At 45.8% G+C, this 20185-nt stretch overlaps 2 protein-coding genes across 4 annotated transcripts in view; one reads left to right on the plus strand and one right to left on the minus strand.

Moving 5' to 3' along the window:
- The window catches only part of LOC122544761 (ubiquitin-conjugating enzyme E2 Q1), a 50615-nt gene extending 46715 nt beyond the window's left edge, over nucleotides 1-3900 (plus strand). Inside the window, exon 13 of the mRNA XM_087985144.1 lies at nucleotides 3389-3900. Within this exon, the coding sequence (XP_087841270.1) occupies nucleotides 3389-3420 (32 nt within the window). The 3' untranslated portion in view covers nucleotides 3421-3900. The remainder of the gene's footprint in view (nucleotides 1-3388) is intronic.
- A 7404-nt stretch (nucleotides 3901-11304) lies between these two features.
- LOC122544780 (tudor domain-containing protein 10-like) overlaps nucleotides 11305-20185 on the minus strand; it is a 33336-nt gene continuing 24455 nt past the window's right edge. For 2 of the 3 annotated variants that reach the window (XM_043684108.2, XM_043684109.2), the window contains 3 exons: nucleotides 19011-19165; nucleotides 13838-13911; nucleotides 11305-11526 (listed from right to left, as the gene is read on the minus strand). In XM_043684108.2, coding sequence (XP_043540043.2) covers nucleotides 11488-11526; nucleotides 13838-13911; nucleotides 19011-19165 — 268 coding nt within the window. In that variant the 3' untranslated portion in view covers nucleotides 11305-11487. The remainder of the gene's footprint in view (nucleotides 11527-13837; nucleotides 13912-19010; nucleotides 19166-20185) is intronic. The other variant, XM_087984992.1, reaches the window with a different exon arrangement.

Consider the following 20185-nt stretch of genomic DNA (forward strand, 5'->3'; position numbering starts at 1 on the left):
AGAGAGTGGTGCTGGAAAAGCACAGCAGGTCAGGCAGCATCCGAGGAACAGGAAAATTGACATTTCAGGCAAAAGCCCTTCATCAGGAATGAGGCTGGGAGCCTCTTGGGTGGACAGATAAATGTGAAGGGGGCTGGGGCTGGGGGGAAGGTAGCTGAGTGTGCAAGAGGTGGATGGAAGTGGGGTTAAAGGTGATAGGTCGGAGGTGAGGGGGGAGGTGAGAGTGCAGATAGGTGGGAAGGAAGATGGATGGATGAGGACAGTCCTGAGCTGGAAGGTTGGAACTGGGGTAAGGTGGGGGGAAGGGAAATTAGGAAACCGGTGAAGTCCATATTGATGCCATGGGGTTGGAAGGTCCCGAGGCAGAAGATGAGGCGTTCTTCCTCCAGGTGTTGGGTGGTAAAGGAGTGGCTATGGAGGAGGCCCAGGACTTGCATGACCTCTGCAGAATGTGAGGGAGAGTTGAAGTGTCCGGCCACAGAGCGGTGGGGTTGGTTGGTGCGGGTGTCCCGGAGATATTCTCTGAAGCACTCTGCAAGTAGGCAACATACAGGAGACCGCATCGGGAGCAACGGAGAGTAAATGATGTGTGGAAATGTGGGTGAAACTTTGGATGTGGAAGACTCCTTTGGGGCCTTGGATGGAGGTGAGGAGGGGGGGGGGGGGGGGGGGGAGGTGTGGGTGCAGGTTTTGCAATTCCTGTGGTGGCAGGGGAAGGTGCCAGGAGGAGAGGGTGGGTTGTTGGGGAGGAGGGGGAAGAGAAGGGAGGATGGTTGACAAGTTAGTTGCAAGGGAACGGTTTTCACAGAAAGCGGATAGGGTCGGGGAGGGAAATATATCTGGTGGTGGGATCCATTTGTAGGTGGCATAAATGGTCGAGAATGATGTGATGTTTGCGGAGTTTGGTGGGGTGGAAGGTGAGGACTTGTTGGGTCTGCTCTTGTTGCGGTTGGAGGGATGGGGTGCGGAGGTGTGGGAAGTGGATGAGATGTGCTGGAGGGCATCATCAACCACGTGGGAGGGGAAATTGCAGCCTTTAAAGAGGGAGGCTATCTGATGTGTTCTGTAGTGGAATTGGTCCTCCTGGGAGCAGATGCAGCAGAGGTGGAGTAATCGGGAATAGGAGATAGCATTTTTGCAGGAGGCAGGGTGGGAGGAAGTGTAATCCAGGTAGCTGTGGGAGTCGGTGGCTTTGTAGAAAATGTCAGTGTTGAGTCGGTCGTCATTGATGGAGATGGAGAGGTCCAGGAAGGGGAGAGAGCTGTCAGAGGTGGTCCAGGTGAATTTAAGGTCGGGGTGGAATGTGTTGGTGAAGTTGATGAACTGTTCAGCCTCCTCATGGGAGCGTGAGATGGTGCCGATGCAGTCATCAATGTAGCGGAGGAAAAACTGGGGAGTGGCGCCGGTGTAACTGCGAAAGATAAACTTTTCCACATAGCCGACAAAGACAGGCATACTGGGGCCCACGCGGGTGCCCATGGCTATCCCTTTTGTCTGGAGGAGGATTTGAAGGAGAAGTTGTTGAGGGTGAGGACCAGTTCAGTCAAATGAATGTCAGCGGAAGGGTACTGATAGGGATGTCAGGAAAGGAAGAAACAGAGGGCTTGGAGACCCTGGTCATGGCGGATGGAAGTGTATAGGGTTTGGATGTCCATGGTGAAGATGAGGCATGGGGGGGCCAGGGAAACAGAAATCTTGGAGGTGGTGTAGGGCGTTGGGCGTTCCTGGACCAGGGGTGATAGGACAGTATCGAAGTATGTGGAGATGAATTCGGTGGGGAAGGAGCAGGCTAAGACAATTAGGTCGGCTGGGGATCTTGGGTAGGAGGTAGAACCGGGCAGTGCGGGATTCTCGAATTTTGAGGTTGGAAGCTGTGGGTGGGAGATCCCCTGAGGTGATGAGGTTGTGTACAGGCTGGGAGATGACGGTTTGCATTTCAGAAGGCAGTTGAGAGCTAACCACATTTATGTGCATCTGGAGTCAAAGGACAACACAGCACAGGAACAGGCCCTTCAGCCTACCAAACCTGCGCTAGGTCATACAAAGTCATGAAATAAGGACAGCAAATCGCTTTCCCTGAAGAGTGTTAATAGCAGGCAGGTTTTTATGAAAATAGTTTCGTGGTCATTGTCGGACTTTTGTTTTGCCACTATGGGATTTAAACCCAGGTCCCCGCAACGTTGCCTGGGTCTCTGGATTACTCATTCACTAACAATATCACTACGCCATTGCCTGGCCTGGCCTGTTTGTCTTCACCCAATACTCGGGCCTTGTGAACCCATTGTCCTGGTGTGAAGTTACAGCTGAAGGTGTGCCGAGTGTAGGAGATAACCATTCTTCTACAGGAGATGCTGGACACTGACCATTCCCAGTGGATGGTCTTCTGGATGTTAAAAATCCTGTGGGAATTCAATTGGTTGGGGCATGTAGCTGAAACACAGTTTGCCAAGTGTCAATCACCTCTAGTTGTGGGAATTCCCCACATCACTGTCACTGTGCCCCAATAAACAATGAACTGTGCAAAGTGCTTTGAGGCAAGGCTGACATAAGGTGCAAAGTTAATGTTATAAGATATTATGCAAGTGTCCATTTCTAATGTACATAATGCACTGTGCTCCATTTCTAGATTAGGTCTGAGGAGAGACTATTTTTAGCCTTGCAATATTGGTATTTGGCACACTGGAGACAGGAGTATTGCTATACAATGCTGAGTGTACTTGTGGAATCAGATCTGTCACTGTATGATCTGACAATTCATAACAGCAATAATGTCTACTTTATTTGCTAGCTGTTAGTATGATTTACAGCACAATGGCTTGTATTATTGAGACTGGGTGGCACACTGAGTTAGTACAGTGTACTTTCACCTGTGTCCTGCTAGGATTCCAGCCCAGATCTCTCATCTGTTAGCTGTAAAATAAACAGGTGTGGGTGACCTTAGCTCAGTTGCTGCTATTTGGTCTTGATGCACAGCCTCTGTTTGTATTGAGGCTCTGGAAAATAAAAGCATCAGGTGGCTTTAAGCTTGGTGTTCAGCTGCTTTGTCTGTAGAAAGCTGCTGCACATTATCAATCAATGTACATCAGCCATGTCTGTGGGAGTGATGTACACCAGCCAGCCCTGAGGGAGTAAATGGGAAGAGCTTCGTATTGTGTACAAAGAGAATGAATCACAAGGGGTTTGGGTCCATTGAGATTGTCTACAGTGAATGGAAAGGGGTTTGGGTACATTGAGATTATGGACAATAGAAATGTATTTTTTGCCCTTGGGGATCTTGTACAATGGCAGTGCCGCTGTTTGACATTAAGATGATCACTGTTTGATATGAAGAATGAGAGAAGGCAGTGTCTTCCAGAACTATCTAGCACTCTGACTTTTGTACCCGCAGGCTGGTATACCCCACCCAAAGAGGATGGCTAGCCTTGCCAGGTGCCACATGCTTCAGGACCAACTTAAGCTGCACCGATTGGGAAAACTCCATCTTATCGATAGCTGCCTCTTCCCCTGAGACACGAATGGGCTTCAGCCGGAACCTTGGATCATATACTTATTATAAAATAAAACCCTGTATATACAAGTATACATCTGTACACACATGGACAAATACTGCAAATCCTTTCTCTTGCCAGGCCCCGTGTACTGGGTATCCTGCTCCTGCAGACTCTTAAATCCACTTCATATAAACTGGATTTTGAATAGATTTGGATCAATTTTTGCATCTAGTTTTTTTGGCCTTCCCTCACCTCACCTCTAACTAGGTATCAATGTGGACTTTTAATTTATTTTTTCCCTATCTTCACATGCACCTTTTTATCTTTTTTTTTTTGTTTAAAATGTATGCTGGTTTTGTGAAGATGTGTATCTTTCTGAACTGATAATTACAGTTTATTAATGACTGCAGTTTATGGACTTCTGCCTGATGTCTCTCTGTGCCAGTGTTTGTAACACGGAAGACCATGGTGGGCTGGGACAGCAGACAGCCAGGAACCAAGCTTGTGGCTGTTTTATCTTTTATAATTTTGGTCTGTATCTCTCTCCTCCTTGTTCCAGGTGCTCCTTTGTCCAGAAAACTAGTAGCTGGAAATGGGACAATGGGAGTGAGTGGGAAGTGGTTTGGATGCGTTGGGATGATGTACATTGGGAATGAATGAAAAAGTTTTGGTTCACTCCAGATCGTGTAAAGTGAACTTAAGGGATTTGATCTATTGCGATTGTGTACAGTGGGAGTGAATGGCGAGGGGTTTGGTTATAATGGTCACGAGTTTGAATATACTGGGATTGTGTATAATTTGAAATAAAAAAAGGGGTTTGGATTCCATTAGGATTATGCACAGTGGGAGTAAATGGAAAGGGATTGGGTCCATTGGGATCATAGATAATGGAAGATCTTTACATCTGTTACAACTGTGAATATTGCAACTGAATAGGTGACAAGATCGAGGAGCAGGCAGCCATTCAAATCCAACATGCATTCTCAACGCACTGCTGGAGGCAGATCCTTTTGAACTTGAAGGGTAATGGTGAGATTTTACAGTACTGAAGCAGCTCTTTCCATATCGACAAATAGTATATAGCTTTAATTCTGCAAAGATTGCTTTTTTTTTCATCCTATAGGCCTGATTCTGTTGAGGACGTGCTGCCAATGTGTTTTTTTTTGTCCTGTTACATCTTTGGGATTCCAGTTAGATCCTCTGAATTGTAGCAAGTGTAACCTTGCTCTTCTACATCAGTGGGACAGAGTAAAGGGGCGAGCCGGACACCAGTTAGGGTAAAGGTATTTTCAAATCAACCTGATCAGAGATGTTACATACCTCTGCAGCAGATGGGATTGAACCCAGATCTCCTGGCTCAGAGAATAGACACTACCACTGTGTTACACAAACCCTCACCTTAGCAGCATTTATGCTATCAACAAGGATGGGGGCGAGTTAGCTAGTTTTGAATTGCAGAGTGATGCCTACAGTGTGGGTTCAATCCTGCACTGGCTGAGGTTACCATGAAGAGCTCTCCCCTTGGCTGAGGCATGATGAATGTGATCATCACAGAGCAGCCCTAAGGTCTAGTAAGACTATGATGACCTTGCATTTTATTAACAAGGATGTTTTAACTGGGTGCTTAAAACAAATAACTACATTTAAAGGGAAACTGGATTTGCTGAGAAAACGTTCTAGAGTTGTAACCAACAGAGTGCACAGTGGATTTAATGAGACTGACTTCAGCACTCTCAAGATTGGAAGTATTATATTTGCTTGGAATGCAAATTAGTTGAAGACCAGAACAAAGTTGGAATAAACAGGATATTTTCAAAATAGCAGGCCATTACTAGTTGATTAGCTTTAGGATTAATGCATGGTCTTAAACTGAGGTCGGCATCAATAAAGATGAAGAATGCAATTTATGAAGATTTACAGGTGCAGTGTTGGTGTCTCCCTCCAGCATGTCAGAGTTCAAGTCCCAATCATTCCAGTCATGGCTCCAACCTACCTGAATCATTTGGATCTCATGCTCTAGTGGTAGTGTCCCCGCCTCTGAGCAAGAAGGCCCTGCTCCAGAGGTGCTGCTTTACACACTTGAATAGGTTGATTTTTAAACAAAAGTCGACAAATAGTTCACAGTGTCGTATCAGACAGATGCTGCCAGACCTGCTGAGTTTCTCCAGCACTACTTTTGTATTTTAGATTTTCAGCAGCTGCATTATTTTGTGTTTAATCTACAAGTAGGCACTGCTGCTGTGGTAGTGTTCATATCTCTAGGCCAGAAGGCCTGGGTTTAAATCCATTGATATAACAGAATTGAACAGGCAGCCTAAAAACATCAATTGGTATTATAGAACTTGAGTAAAGAAACAGAAAATCATTTTTCTGTTGATCTGGACAAAACCAAATTGGAATGTTAACTGAGGCAGATGTAGAAGGAATTGCATAGATTTAATGAATGAACAAGACCAGGTGGAATATCATATGCAAATATGCAATTTTCCATTTGAGGGAAAACAGAAAAGCAGGCTTTGTTTTTCTTAATACACTGTGTTGCAACTGGGAGATGCTGGTATTCAGGGATTGTCCTTGTACATAAATCTCAGAATTAACTCTTCAGAGGGTCGGTGTGGACTCAGTGGCCAAATGATCTGCTTCCACACTGTAGGGATTCTAAAATGCATGTCCAGAAAGCAAGGGCACGTTAGTCTTCCATCACTGCAACAGTGAGGGAGGGGGGAAAAAAAAACTTGCTGCAATTCTACAGAGCCCTTGCTAAGATCACAGCTGGAGTATGTCTAGTTTTATTCTCCTTACCCAAGGATGAACATATTAGACTTTTAGGACAGCAGCATAGTTTACAAGACAAATTCCTGGGATTGTTATATGAAGAACAATTGTATTGACTGCCTATGACCTCTATAGCTTGATCTCAAACAAAATGCTTTCCCCTCTCTGAAGATGTCTGAAATGGGCTGCAGTTTGGCCATCTGGAACGGAGGTAAAGAGAGGGGAAATCTCATCACTCAGGATTCTTGAATCTTTGGAAATCCTCCATGTCAGAGATTTGTGGTTGCTCAATCGTTTGTGTGTTGAAGGCTGAGTGTGGTAACTAAGGGAATTGAGTCTGAGGAAAACAGAAGATTGAAGAACATTCTCTTCAGTAAATGGTGCAGCATTGAGTGTCGAATGGACTATGTCCACTCCTATTTCTTGCATTGCCTCTTTCTCTGAAGGCGGCATTTGGTATGCTTTCCTTTATTGGCAGAGTATTGAGTACAGGAGTTGGGAGGTCATGTCGTGGCTGTACAGGACACTGGTTAGGCCACTGTTGGAATATTGCATGCAATTCTGGTCTTCCTATCAGAAAGATGCTGTGAAACTTGAAAGGGTTCAGAAAAGATTGACAAGGATGTTGCCAGGGTTGGAGGATCTGAACTCTAGGGAGAGGCTGAACAGGCTGGGGCTGTTTTCCCTGGAGCGCCAGAGGCCGAGGGGTGACCTTATAGAGGTTTACAAAGTTATGAGGGGCATGGATAGGATAAATAGGCAAAGTCTCTTCCCTGGGGTTGGGGAGTCCAGAACTAGAGGGCATAGGTTTAGGGTGAGGGGAAAGATATAAAAGAGACCTAAGTGGCAACTTTTTCATGGAGAGGGTGGTACGTGTATGGAATGAGCTGCCAGAGGATGTGGTGGAGGCTGGTACAATTGCAACATTTAAGAGGCATTTGGATGGGTATATGAATAGGAAGGGTTTGGAGGGATGTGGGCCGGGTGCTGGCAGGTGGGACTAGATTAGGTTGGAATATCTGGTCGGTATGGACGGGTTGGACCCAAGGGTCTGTTTCCATACTGTACATCTCTATAACTCGGTGAATGTGCCACTAATAAGAAGTCACAGCAACTTCCTCTTATATTGTGCCTTTTGATGTAGTCACACATCAGGGAGTGTAACCAGAGTCATTATAAAAATTGACAGAATCATAAAGGACATTACAGTATAGCAGGCTTTAGATTAAATCTTAAAAGGAGGCAGCAGACGTCTGGCAAGAGAAAGCATGTAGAATCTATCATATGGGAAGGGCTGGAGTACCATATGATCCCAGATGTTACTTCGAGCTCTTTGGGGTTAAGGTTCTGTTGGCATTCTAGTTATGATAAACTACCTCACTGAGGAGTGGTTAAATTGTTTAAGCAGAGAATAAGGCAGAGGGGTTTTGGGAGATAATTGTAGAACTTTGGAACTCGGCAGTTTGGCTACGCATAGTGGTACCTAAGGGTCAAGGAACAGCAAGAGGCCAGAACTGGAGGAGGGGTGGGGGGGGGTAAGCACAGGAAGGATTTGGAAGAAGAGACTGAGGATTTTAAAGGGGTCTTGCAGGACTGGGAGCCAGGCTAGGTCGCTGAGCACAGAAGCTGCTGCACACAGAGTCTGGTGCAAGTTAGCACACTGCCAGCCAGAAGAGCTTGGGAGGACAAAGATGATTTTGAGACTATTTAGATTATAGATTAGATTACTTACAGTGTGGAAACAGACCCTTCGGCCCAACAAGTCCACATCGGCCCTCCGAAGAGCAACCCACCCAGACCCATTCCCCTATGCTTACCCCTTCACCTAATACTATGGGCAATTTTGTGTGGCCAATTCACCTGACCTGCACATCTTTGGACTGTGGGAGGAAACTGGAGCACCCGGAGGAAACCCATGCAGACACAGGGAGAATGTGCAAACTCCACACAGACAGTTGCCTGAGGTGGGAATTGAACCCAGGTCTCTGGTGCTGTGAGGCAGCAGTGCTAACCACTGTGCCACCGTGCCGCCCATAACAATGCAAGATAAAGACACACATGATGGTTGCAGATCGGTATGAGTGGGTGTGTCTGTTCACTAAATATTTCTGTGGTCAGCGTTGGAGTAGTTTGGACTGCTCCCAGGCAGTAGGATGCAGTTATTATGAATGTGCTGGTCATTAGCAAAGCTCTAGTGGACCCCAGCTAGTCTAACCACATTCAATGCTGGGCATCGCACCTTGTTAAGGATATATTGGCCTTTCAGAGATGCCCCAGAACAATTCAAGAAAGGTTCCGAATACAGACTGGACAGACTAGGCTTGTATTCCCCAAGTACAGAAGATTGGAATCTGATCGAACTGAGGAGTTTAAGATGATGAATAAAGGATTTTGTAGATTGGATGAGATCCTTTAGGTGAGGAAAATAACCTTTAAAGTTGGAATTAGACTGTTCAAGGATTTTAGGAAGCATTTTCATACAAATGCAAATGTGGAATTCTATTTTTTTTCCAAATAAATTAAATCTGTCAAACTTTGGTTTAATTGTTTTTTTTAATGGACTAAGCTGTGTAGGCCATGGTCTGACTGAATGAGAGAACAAGCTTGGTTTGAATAGCCTACTCTTTTTAGAGAAAGAATGTATCAACCATGTGCAGTGGTGGAAGGGTTTATGAACGAGACATAATCACAATCTCTTCATTGAAACCTTTGTGACAGGAGCAGGACTTAGATGGTACAAGAGATTTACTGGAACAGCAGCAACAATGAGGGACTTGAACAAAATAGGGTAGCCTGTTTTAGAGCAGGGAGGTTAAGAGGTTGACAGAAGTGTTTAAAATCATGAAAGGGTTTGGAGATAATAAATAAGGAGAAACTATTCCTGCAGGCAGGAGGGTTGATAACCAGATTGATGTAGATTGAAGCTGTTCAGCAAAAGGACCAGCAAGGTGAGACAAGACTGTCTCTTGTCAGAGTTATAATCTGAAATGTGCTGCTTGATGGGGCAGTGGAAACCTGCATAAAAATGTGGCAGACACTAAAAGGATGATGTGCATTTCCCTAGCACCTTTCACCATCTCACAGCATTCCCCCTCAGCCAATGGAGTGTTCTGCAGCATAGCCACTATTAATGTCAAATAACAGTAACCAATTCATTGCGCAGCGGGGTCCCATAAATAATATGGGAATGGCCAAACAATCTGCCTTGACATAGATTGTGAGGGACAATTATTGGGCCACAGGAGAAAGCTGGGGAGGGGGGGGGGGGGGGAGAGGAGAGAAAGAGAGAGAGAGATACACCCCTGCCCCCAACACTATCCTTGCCTCTCCCACCTCTCCTCAGAAATATAATTCAAGTGCTGGGTTCTTTTACAAGCTGCTGAGGGGTTCTTGGCTTTACTATTTCAGCAAAATGACAGTCTTGTTCTCCCTCCGTTGTGCACTGGATCTACAATTTAGTTAGTTGGAATTGTATCTGGAATAGAGTGATTCCTGATGAAGGGCTTTTGCCCAAAACATCAAAATACCTGCTCCTCGGATGCTGCCTAACCTACTGTGCTTTTCCAGCACCACACACCCGACTCTAATCTGCAGTCCTCACTTTCGCCTGGAGTGCTTTTAGTCAAGAAGGAACCAGGTAGATGTTTAGCAAAGCAGTATGGAAATGTGTTGAACTTGGAACTAACCAGTTAAGGTGAAATTTTTGGAGATTATAAACACAAGTCAACTCACTAATAAATCGAACCAGGAATTAAAAAGCAATATCTTCTCCCAGAGTGTGGGGAGAATAGCGTACTTGTTCTATTGGGAAGTGGGAAGATTGGGGGAATGCACTGATTGGGGGAGTGGTCAAGGTGAATGACAGATGCATTTAAGGGAAAAGCTGGATAACACAAAGGAGAGAGGAATAGGAAATGTTGATGAGGCTTGTGATTGATAACTCAGATTAACTGGGCCTTGCTTTTGTGCTGAGAATTCTACAGCTCCAAGGCCTAGAGATTCCCTCAGCTGGGCACCAATGGGAACAAGCTTCAGTTCAACTTTATTTTCAGCCTTGCAAAATAGCTGTTTCCTCAGTTCCTGATAATTAAAAAGAGCATGCTTAACATTTGGCTTTTACTCTACTTTCCTTGCAACATCTGTGTGGAAGCAGCTTTAACACAGTACATCACTCTGTGCTGATTCTGTTCTGGGAGTATTTGATGGGGAGAGTGTAAATAGCAGAGGGAGGTGTACTGTGTATCTAATCACATGCTGTCCCTGTCCTGATTTGGACAATGCAGAGGGAGCTTCACTCTGTAGTAATTTCGTGCTGTATCTGTCCTGTGAGTATTTGGTAGGGACAGTGACAAGAGGATTTTACAGCATTTTCTAGATCACGGCTGTTTTTAAACAGATGAGTCCTTTAAGCTCATTGTGGCCACACTGACTCACTGAAGATGCACTTCGGCTCGTTTCCTGCATTTTAAAGCTACTTTAGAAGAGTTACAACATGTCAGGGGTGCATGTAAACAATAATAATGAAGCAGCAGGGGTTTCCCATTACCCACCATCCCTCCTGTGAAGGGTAAATCCAATTCTGCCAGGATGGAAGTTGCACTTTGGTGAGGACATCCCCTGTTTTGCGAAGGGAGAAGACCACAGCAAACTGATACCTTGGGTTTTGAGGAGGTGGGAAGTCACTCCTTTCTCCCACCAGTACTGTCACCCAGAGAAGGGCATAAGAACTTAAGAGGACTGGGAGTAAACCGTTCAGCTCAAGGAAGCCCCACCATTCAGCAAGATCATGGCTGATCTACCCCAGGCCTGATCTCCTCAATGCCTTCAGCTCCACTATGTCTTCTACCTCCTCTTCGAATGTTTTAATGATCTAGCCTCCACAACTCACAAGGATAGGGATTTCCAGATACTCACTATTCCCAGAGAAGAAATCCTCTACATCGCAGTGTTAAACAAGCGTCCCCTTATTCTGTAGAAGAACTGGGGATATCAGGCATAGACAAAAATAATCCCTTGACACACTGATTCATTTCATGTGCTCATTCTAGTGATACATTTATTCTTTTATTCAGTGCTGTGGCAATTATTCCCCCTTCCCTATCCCTCTACAGCTCAGAGCTCTAAAGATTGGTGGTCGATTAGCATATAATCTGGTTGTGACAATTACTTTATTTTTGTTTTCACCAGTGTTCAGGTTTGTTCCCGTGTGACTAGGCTGCCTTCAGTCCTCATCTGTGATGGAGAATCTCAGGATGTGAGGCTTTCATTTAAAAACAAAACACATAAGACAGTCTTACTCCATAGAAGGTGCAAGGTGGGTTGACACTCAGATAATGTGACTATTGCCTGAACCTCCCTGTCTCTGCTCCACCACCAACCACACCCCTCTCATCACTCTCCGTCCCTCTCTCTTACCAGATCTTTTGCTCAGAAGGTGCAACATGTTACCTGGAAGATCTGGCAATTCAGAGACCCAAAGAGGGATGTTTTAGCTGGACCAGGCTCCTTCTCAGCAGGTCTTACATCCCCTCTCCCATCAACACACCATCATTCCCTGCTGGGAAACTTAACCTTCTTCCCCTAGGCCAGGATCTGGTTCTTTGTCCCAATATCCTCCTATCCCTCTACGACATATTCATAACATGTTGGGGCGGGTACTGAGGGAGAACAAAGAACAAAATATTTGCAGCCCAGGAACAGGCCCTTCGGCCCTCCAAGCCTGAGCCAATACAAATGCACTGTCTAAACCTGTTGGTCAATTCTTAAGCATCTGTATCCCTCTGCTCCCTACCTACTCATGCATCTGTCCAGACACATCTTAAATGCATCTACTGTATCTGCCTCTACCACCTCTGCTGGCAACACGTTCCAAATGCCCACCACCCTCTGTGTGAAGTACATGCCGTGTGTATCGCCCTTAAACTTTTCACCTCTCACCTTGAAAGCGTGACCTCTCGTTATTGAATCCTTCACCCTGGGAAAAAGCTTGTCTCTATCCACCCGGTCTATACCCTTCATGATTTTGTAGACCTCAATCAGGTCCCCCCCCAATCTCCTTTTTTCTAATGAAAATAAACCTAACCTACTCAACCTCTCTTCATAGCTAGTACCTTCCATACCAGGCAACATTCTCGTACCCTTCTTTGCATCCTCTCCAAAGCGTCCACATCTTTTTGGTAATGTGGCGACCAGAACTGTACACAGTATTCTAAATGCAGCCGACCCAATGTCTTGTACAATGTTAACATGACTTGCCAGCTCTTATACTCAATACCCTGACCAATGAAGGCAAGCATACTATATGCCTTCTTGACCACTCTATCCACCTGTGCAGCAACCTTCAGGGTACAATGGACCTGCACTCCCAGATCTCTCTGCCCATCAACTTTTCCCAAGGCTCTTCCGTTCATTGTATAATTCGCTCTAGAATTAGTCTTACCTAAATGCATCACCTCGCCTTTGTCTGGATTGAAATCCATCTGCCACTTTTCCGCCCAACTCTCCAGTCTATCTATGTCCTCCTTATTCTCTGACAGTCCCTTGTGCTTTCTGCTACACCACCAATCTTTGCGTCATATGCAAACTTGATCATACCAACAGTGCCCTCTTCCAGATCATTTATGTATATTACAAACAACAGTGGCCCCAACACTGACCCCTGTGGAATCCCACTGGTCACCTTTCTCCATTTTGAGAAACTCCCTTCAACTACTACTCTGTCTCCTGTTGTTCAACCAGTTCTTTATACACCTAGCTAGAACACCCTGCACACCATGTAACTTCACTTTCTCCATTAGTCTACCATGGGGAACCTTATCAAACACCTTACTAAAGTCCATGTTATGACATCAGGGATTATCAAAACATCTATCAACTTGGTCACTTCCTCGAAGAACTCTATTAAGTTGGTAAGGCACGATCTCCCCCATACAAAACCATGTTGCCTATCACTGATAAGCCCATTCTTTTCTAAATATAAATAGATCCTATCCCTCAGTACCCTCTCCAGCAACTTTCCCACCACCGACATCAGGCTCACTGGTCTGTAGTTACCTGGAATATCCCTATGACCCTTGTACAGGGGGACAACATTAGCAACCTTCCAGTCCTCCGGCACCTCACCTGTATTTAAGGATGGCACAAGGATATCTGTCAGAGCCCCAGCTATTTCCTCTTTCGCCTTCCTCAGCGACCTGGGATAGATCCCATCCAGTCCTGGGGATTTGTCCACCTTAATAACCTCTAGCATACCGAACACGTCTTCCCTACTTATGTCAACGTGATCCAGACTAATCAAACTTCTATCTCTAGTCACATGGAGATTTGCCTTTTTTTGACAAAGCAAGAAGTTCTCCTCCAAAGGATGCCAAGCGATTCTAAAGAGACCCCAGATAGGAGGGGACTCTGTCTACAGCCTGGTCACCTACCTGCCCAGGTGAGGGACCAGATAGCAGGCAGCCATCCTACAGTGGGAGCCAGTGCCTCAGGGAAGAGAGGGGGAGGGAGAGCGCGAGATAGGAAGGATCTCAGCATTCCATATTTCATTCCAGCCGTGCTTTTTTTCAATTTACCTCTGCCTCGTGGAATCCGACAATCCTTCCTTTCAGAATGATTCCATCCATCTTGCGATTGCCCATCACACCTGCTTATTTAAAAAGAAAAGTTAAGTTGATTTATGGCGGTGAATTTAACTGTCAGATCTTTGGCCAAGTTAAAACAAACCGTATCCAAGTTTGCAAATTTCCCCTACAATCCTTCCATCCTCGGTGACCACTAAACGCAGCAAATGTTTCACTTTTGATCCCAGATTTGTATCATTCTTAACTTCAAATGCTCAATGCCACATTGCACAAGGCAAAACATCTTGTACTGGATTCAGGTTTCCTTACAAAGTATGAAGGCCCCTTATTCTGTGTGTTGAAATGACAGGCCTGGTTAAACCCACTTTAGGATGCCTACTTGTGGAGCAAGTGCTCTAAATGGGCACATTTGAGCTGTGTTAGGAAGCTAATGACGGTTGCTCGAGAAAAGTGTCCCTGGATTGGCAGGCATTTGTAAAAAGCTTGTGCCAGTCACAGGAACAGTAACTAGTGTTTTACAAGCTGATGTTTACAAGTTTACAAAAGTTTTGGAACTTTTTGAGGGGGGGAGATCAAAACAACTGCACTTTCAAAAGGACAAAGAGACACTAAGGCAGGAACTACATGGTCAGTGAATCAAATGAGAAAGAGACAGCAGTGAATCTGCACAGTTACTGCCTTTGCTGTTTGAGTTCAAGTCTTTCTGGACATTGGAGTGCGTCTAAGAAAAACTAACAAACAGCAAAGTTCACAGCTGACCTTGAAGGAACCTGTGTGGGAGAGCTCATAGCCCAAGAGCAACTAAGTTTTTAAGTGTAACTATACTGTTCTTTTTCTTTGTAAAGTAGAGTGGGTTTTTTTAAATTATATGTTTTTATTGAGATCTGACTCTTGATTAAATTTTAATATAAAACCTAGGTACTAAGTTAGCCTGGAGCAGTGTTTTTTAGAGCAGTAAGACTGTGCTATTTTCTGGGTCTGTAGATTGTTAAGGTGCAAAGATGGCCTTCAGTAGAGTGACGTGCTCTTCCTGTCAGGGCGTAGGGGATTAGAGAGAGTCTCCATGTTACTGATGATTATGTCTGCAGGAAGTGCGTTTGGTTGCGAATCCTATCAGATAGGTTGGAGTGGCAGTGAGGAATTTACAGGAGCTGGGGGTATGAGATGGATGGCAGTTACAGGAAGGGAGAAAAACTGCAGATACAGTCAGTTAGATGGTTACCTCCAGGAAAGGTAGGAGGGGGAGGCAGGTAGTCCAGGAATCTCCTGTGGTTATCCCCACCTCAAATAAGTATCAGTTTTGGAAAATGTAGGGAGTGATGGACTCAGGGGAATGTAGCATGAACAGCCAAGTTTCTGATACCGAGACTGGCTCTATTGTAATGAGGGGTGCGTCAAGTTCCAAGTGATCAATTACGATAGGGCACTCTGCAGTCAGAGGCACAGATAGATATTTCTGTGGCCAACAGCAAGAAATCAGAACGGTGTGTTGCCTCCCTGGAGCCAGGATCATGGATATCTCGGAGAGAGTGCAGAATGTTCTCAAAAGGGGAGAGGGTCTAGCAGGAGGTTGTTGTAAACATTGGAAGTAACACCACAGGAAGGGAAAAGGATGACATTCTGAAGGGACAATATAGGAAGTTAGGCAGGAATTTAAAAAGGGAAGTCCTCAAGGTTAGTCCTTGATTAGACATTGGGAAGATGTTTGCATTGGCAGGAGAGAAGAGGACCCGAGGGCACAGCCTTAGAGTAAAGGGGAGACTCTTCAGAACGGAGATAAGGAGAAACTGATTCAGCCAGAGAGTGGGGAATCTGTGGGATTCATTGCCACAGGGGGCTGTGGAGGCCAGGGCATGGAGTATATTTAAAGACAGAGATAGATAAGTTCTTGATTGCCAGGGGAATCAAAGGATATGGAGAGAAAGTGGGAAAAAGAAATTGAAAAACCTATCAGACATGACAGAATGGCAGAGCAGACTCTATGGGCCGAATCGCCCGATTTCTGTTCCTATGGCTTTATGGTCTTAATATCTGGATTATTCTCGAGGCTATGAGTTAGTGAGGGTAATAATAAGAGGATAGAGCAGATGAATACGTGGCTGAGGAGCTGGTGCAAGGGACAAGGGTTCATATTTTTGGATCATTGGAATCTCTTCTGGGGTAGAAGTGGAAGGAGAAAATGAGGACTGCAAATGCTGGAGCTCAGAGTCGAGAGTGTAGTGCAGGAAAAGCACAGCAGGTCAGGCAGCATCCGAGGAGCAGGAGAACCTACATTTTGGGCATAAGCCCTTCATCAGGAATGAGGCTTGTGGATTGGGGCTGAGAGATAAATGGGAAGGGGGTGGGTTTGGGGGTGGCGGGGGGAGACAGCTGGGAAAACGATAGGTGGATGAAGGTGATAGGTCAGAGGGGAAGTGATGGATGGGTCCGGAGGGCAGTGCCGAGTCGGAGGCTTAGGACTGGGATAACATAGGGGGAGGAGAAATGAGGAAGCTGTTGAAATCCACATTTATCCTGTGTGGTTGTAGGGTCCCAAGGCAGAATATGAGGCATTCCTCCTCCAGGCGTTGGGTGGTAACGATTGTCCTTGACGGAGTGGGAGGGGGAGTTTGAAGTATTCAGCCACGAGGCGGTGGGGTTGGTGGGTGCGGGTGTCCCAGAGATGATCTCTGAAATGATCCGCAAGAAGGTGTCCTGTCTCCCTGATGTAGAGGAGACCATACTGGGTGCAATGGATGCAGTAGGTGACAGGAAAATTTCTGGTGGATGTGGAAGGATCTCTTGGGGCCTTGGATGGAGGTGTGGACGCAGGTTTTGCACTTCCTATGGTGGCAAGGAAAGGTGCCAGGAGTGGGATGTGGACCTGACGAGGGAGTTGCGGACGGAATCGTCTTTCTGGAACGCTGATAGGGGTGGGGTCCATTTGGAGGTGGCGGAAGTGGCAGAGGATGATGCATTGTATGCAGAGGTTGGTGGGGTGTAAGGTGAAGAACAGGGGGGGGGGGTTCTGTCCTTGTGAGTTGGGAAGGGTTGGGTTCAAAAGGCAGTGGTACCTGAAGTGGAGGAGATGCACTGGAGGGCATCAACCACCACGTGGGAAGGGAAATTGCGATCATGGAAGCAGGAGGCCATCTGGGACTTTCTGAGATAGAATTGGTCATCCTGGGAACAGATGCTTCCACATCCGTCAGAAATTTACCTGCATCTCCAAGCCTCCAACTTAGCACCACTGTCCAGACCCTTACATCACTCCCCCCTCTGATATCACCTTCTCCCTCACCTTCATCCACCTATCGCTTTCCCAGCTACCTTCCCCCTAACCCCACCCCCCTTCCCATTTATCTGTCAGCCCCGATCCACAAGCCTCATTCCTGATGAAGTGCTTATGCCCGAAACGTCGATTCTCCTGCTCCTCAGATGCTGCCTGACCTGCTGTGCTTTTCCAGCATTACACTTTGGAGTATAAGTGACGTGTATAAGGAGGACAGATTGCACCTGAAGGGGACTAATGTACTGGCAGGGAGATTTGCTAGAGCTGCTTGGGATGATTTAAACTAGTAAGCTGGGGGTTGGCACCCAGGGAGATAGTGAGGAAAGAGCTCAGTCTGAAAATGGTACAGTTGGGAAAACAAGTCAAACAGTCAGGGCAGGCAAAAACAAAGCAGAGAACCAGGTAGGACTGATGAATTAAACTGTATTTATTTCAATGCAGGCCTAACAGGGAGGGGAGATGAACACGGGGCATGGTTCGAAATATGGGACTGGGAATCACAGTAATTACAGATAGGTGGCTCAGGGATGGACATGGCTGACATCTTAATGTTCCAGGATACAAATGCTATGGGAAAGATAGAGCAGCATTTTTGATAAGGGATAACATTATGGCTGTATTTAGGGAGGATATTCCTGGGAGTAGGTCCAGGGAAATTATTTGGGTGGAACTGAGAAATTAGAAAGGGATGATCACCTTATTGGGATTGTACTAAAGTTCTGAATTGGAGACGGCCAATTTTGAGAGTATTAGGCAAGAGCTTACAAAAGTTAATGGGGGCAGGGAGCAGATGTTCTCAGATAAAGCAACAACTATAAAATGGGAAGCATTCAAAAATGAAATGAGTCCAGAGACAGTATATTCCTGTTAGGTTGAAAGGAAACGCTGGTGGATGTAGGGAAAGCTGGAGGGCTAGAGAAGTTGGTCAAGAAAAAGGAGGAAGCATATGTCAGGTATAAACAGCAAAGATTGAGTGAATCCTTAGAAGAGTACACTTAAGAGTACTATATTCTATATCTTCCATATCCTTTTCCACAGTAAATACTGATGCAAAATACTAATTTAGTATCTGCCCCATCTCCTGCGGTTCCACCTTGCTGATCTTTGAGGGGCCCTATTCTCTCCCTAGTTATCGTTTGGTCCTTAATGTATTTGTAAAAACCCTTTGGATTCTCCTTAATTCTATTTGTCAAAGCTATCTCATGTCCCCTTTTTTCCCCTCTTAAGTACACTCCTACTGCCCTTATATTCTAAGGATTCACTCGATCTATCCTGTCTATACCTTAGATTTGCTTCCTTCTTTTTCTTAACCAAACCCTCAATTTCTTTAGTCATCCAGCATTCCCTACACCTTTCCTTTCACCCTAACAGGAATATATTGTTCCTGGACTCTTGTTATCTCATTTCTGAAGGCTTCCCATTTTCCAGCTGTCCCTATACCTGCGAACATCTGCCCCCAATCAGCTTTTGAAAGTTCTTGCTTAATACTATCAAAAAGTAGCCTTTCTCCAATTTAGAACTTCAACTTTTAGATCTGATCTATTCTACTCCATCACTATTTTAAAACTAATGGAATTATGGTCACTGGCCCCAAAGTGCTCCCCCACTGACACCTCAGTCACCTGCCCTGCCTTATTTCCCAACAGTAGGTCAAGTTTTGCACCTTCTCTAGTCACCCAAAAGCTGGAATTGAACCTGGTCCCTGGCGGAGAGAGAGCGCAGTGCTAATCACTCAGCCACCATACCATCCCCGTTGCATCACAGATTGAAGGACAAATTGGTGAGGGTGAAATGCCCTGCTTGTTATGTTGTGCCGGGGGGCCAAGGACAGTATAGTGGGATGGTTGCCGAAGACAAACCAGAACAGAAAGCCAACATGACGAGGAGACTCACCTTGCTGTAGGACAAAGGGCTGAACGAGAGGCGGGATGGTCCAGAACTCATCGCTGTCCAGAGATTTCACGGATGATGCTGGGACACAGGCTGTACTCCCTGAATCCACATAAAATAGGATGACCCGACTCTCCACCACATCCACAATCCAGCACCTACAGACAGAAAGGAGCAAGGTGGGCAATGAGATATAATCCTCTTTTTTGGAGCACTGAGGGGAAAAAGAGAGAATACCAAATAGAGAGAACACTCAGCAAGGTCAAGTGCGATCTGTTGTGGCTGTGATGTTCAAGCATTGCCGGGTGGGGCTGAGGGAGACCAGTATGCAGTGTCCTGCTGTCTACAGCAACCTCTTCCCCCTCCTCCCAATCATCGCAGGCTTCTATTTTAGCCAGATTCACCACCTCCAAGTTCCTAAAGATGTTAACAATCTCAATGAATGCGACTGTCATCCATGAGTCCGTGTGCAAGAACTTGCTTCTGGACGGGGTGACTCTTGGGAGCTTAAATCAGAACAAGAATAAAAACTGAGCTGGGTAAGGACAGTTTGGGGCCAGGTGACCAAAGACTCAGTCAGACAGGCCAGTTTTAAGGACCATCTTAAATAACTCCAAACCTCGGCAGCTGATGGCACGTCTGCTAGCTGATCAGCTCTGGAAGGCAATGGCAACACCAACACCTGACCTGGGGGTGGATTTTTTTTTTAAACTTGTGTGCATCCATCACCACTGCCCATCCAGAGGTGGCTGATGACAGCAAGACCAGAGATTCTTTTCGTTCAGGCCCACCCGGGTTTCGGGATGTGTCTACGTTGACCAAGTTAAAAATCACATAGCACCAAGTTATAGTCCAACAGGTTTATTTGGAAGCACTAGCTTTCGGAGCGCTGCTCCTTCATCAGATGGTTGTGGAGTCACTCCACAATTACCTGATGAAGGAGCAGTGCTCAGAGAGATAGTGCTTCCAAATGAACCTGTTGGGACTATAACCTGGTGTTGGGCGATTTTTAACTTTGTCCACCGCAGTCCAACACTGGCATTTCTGAATTATGTTGACCAAGACTTTGATTGGTAATACTGATTTGGAGCTGCAGGTGGCACTGTGCATCAGTAGCTGCACCAGACCCCACAATAAAGGTCATGATGTGGAGGTGCCAGTGTTGGACTGGGGTGGAC

This window comes from Chiloscyllium plagiosum, unplaced genomic scaffold (assembly GCF_037043375.1).
Source record: "Chiloscyllium plagiosum isolate Xiang-an unplaced genomic scaffold, Cpla_swu_hap1 HiC_scaffold_50, whole genome shotgun sequence".
Lineage (NCBI taxonomy): Eukaryota > Metazoa > Chordata > Chondrichthyes > Orectolobiformes > Hemiscylliidae > Chiloscyllium > Chiloscyllium plagiosum.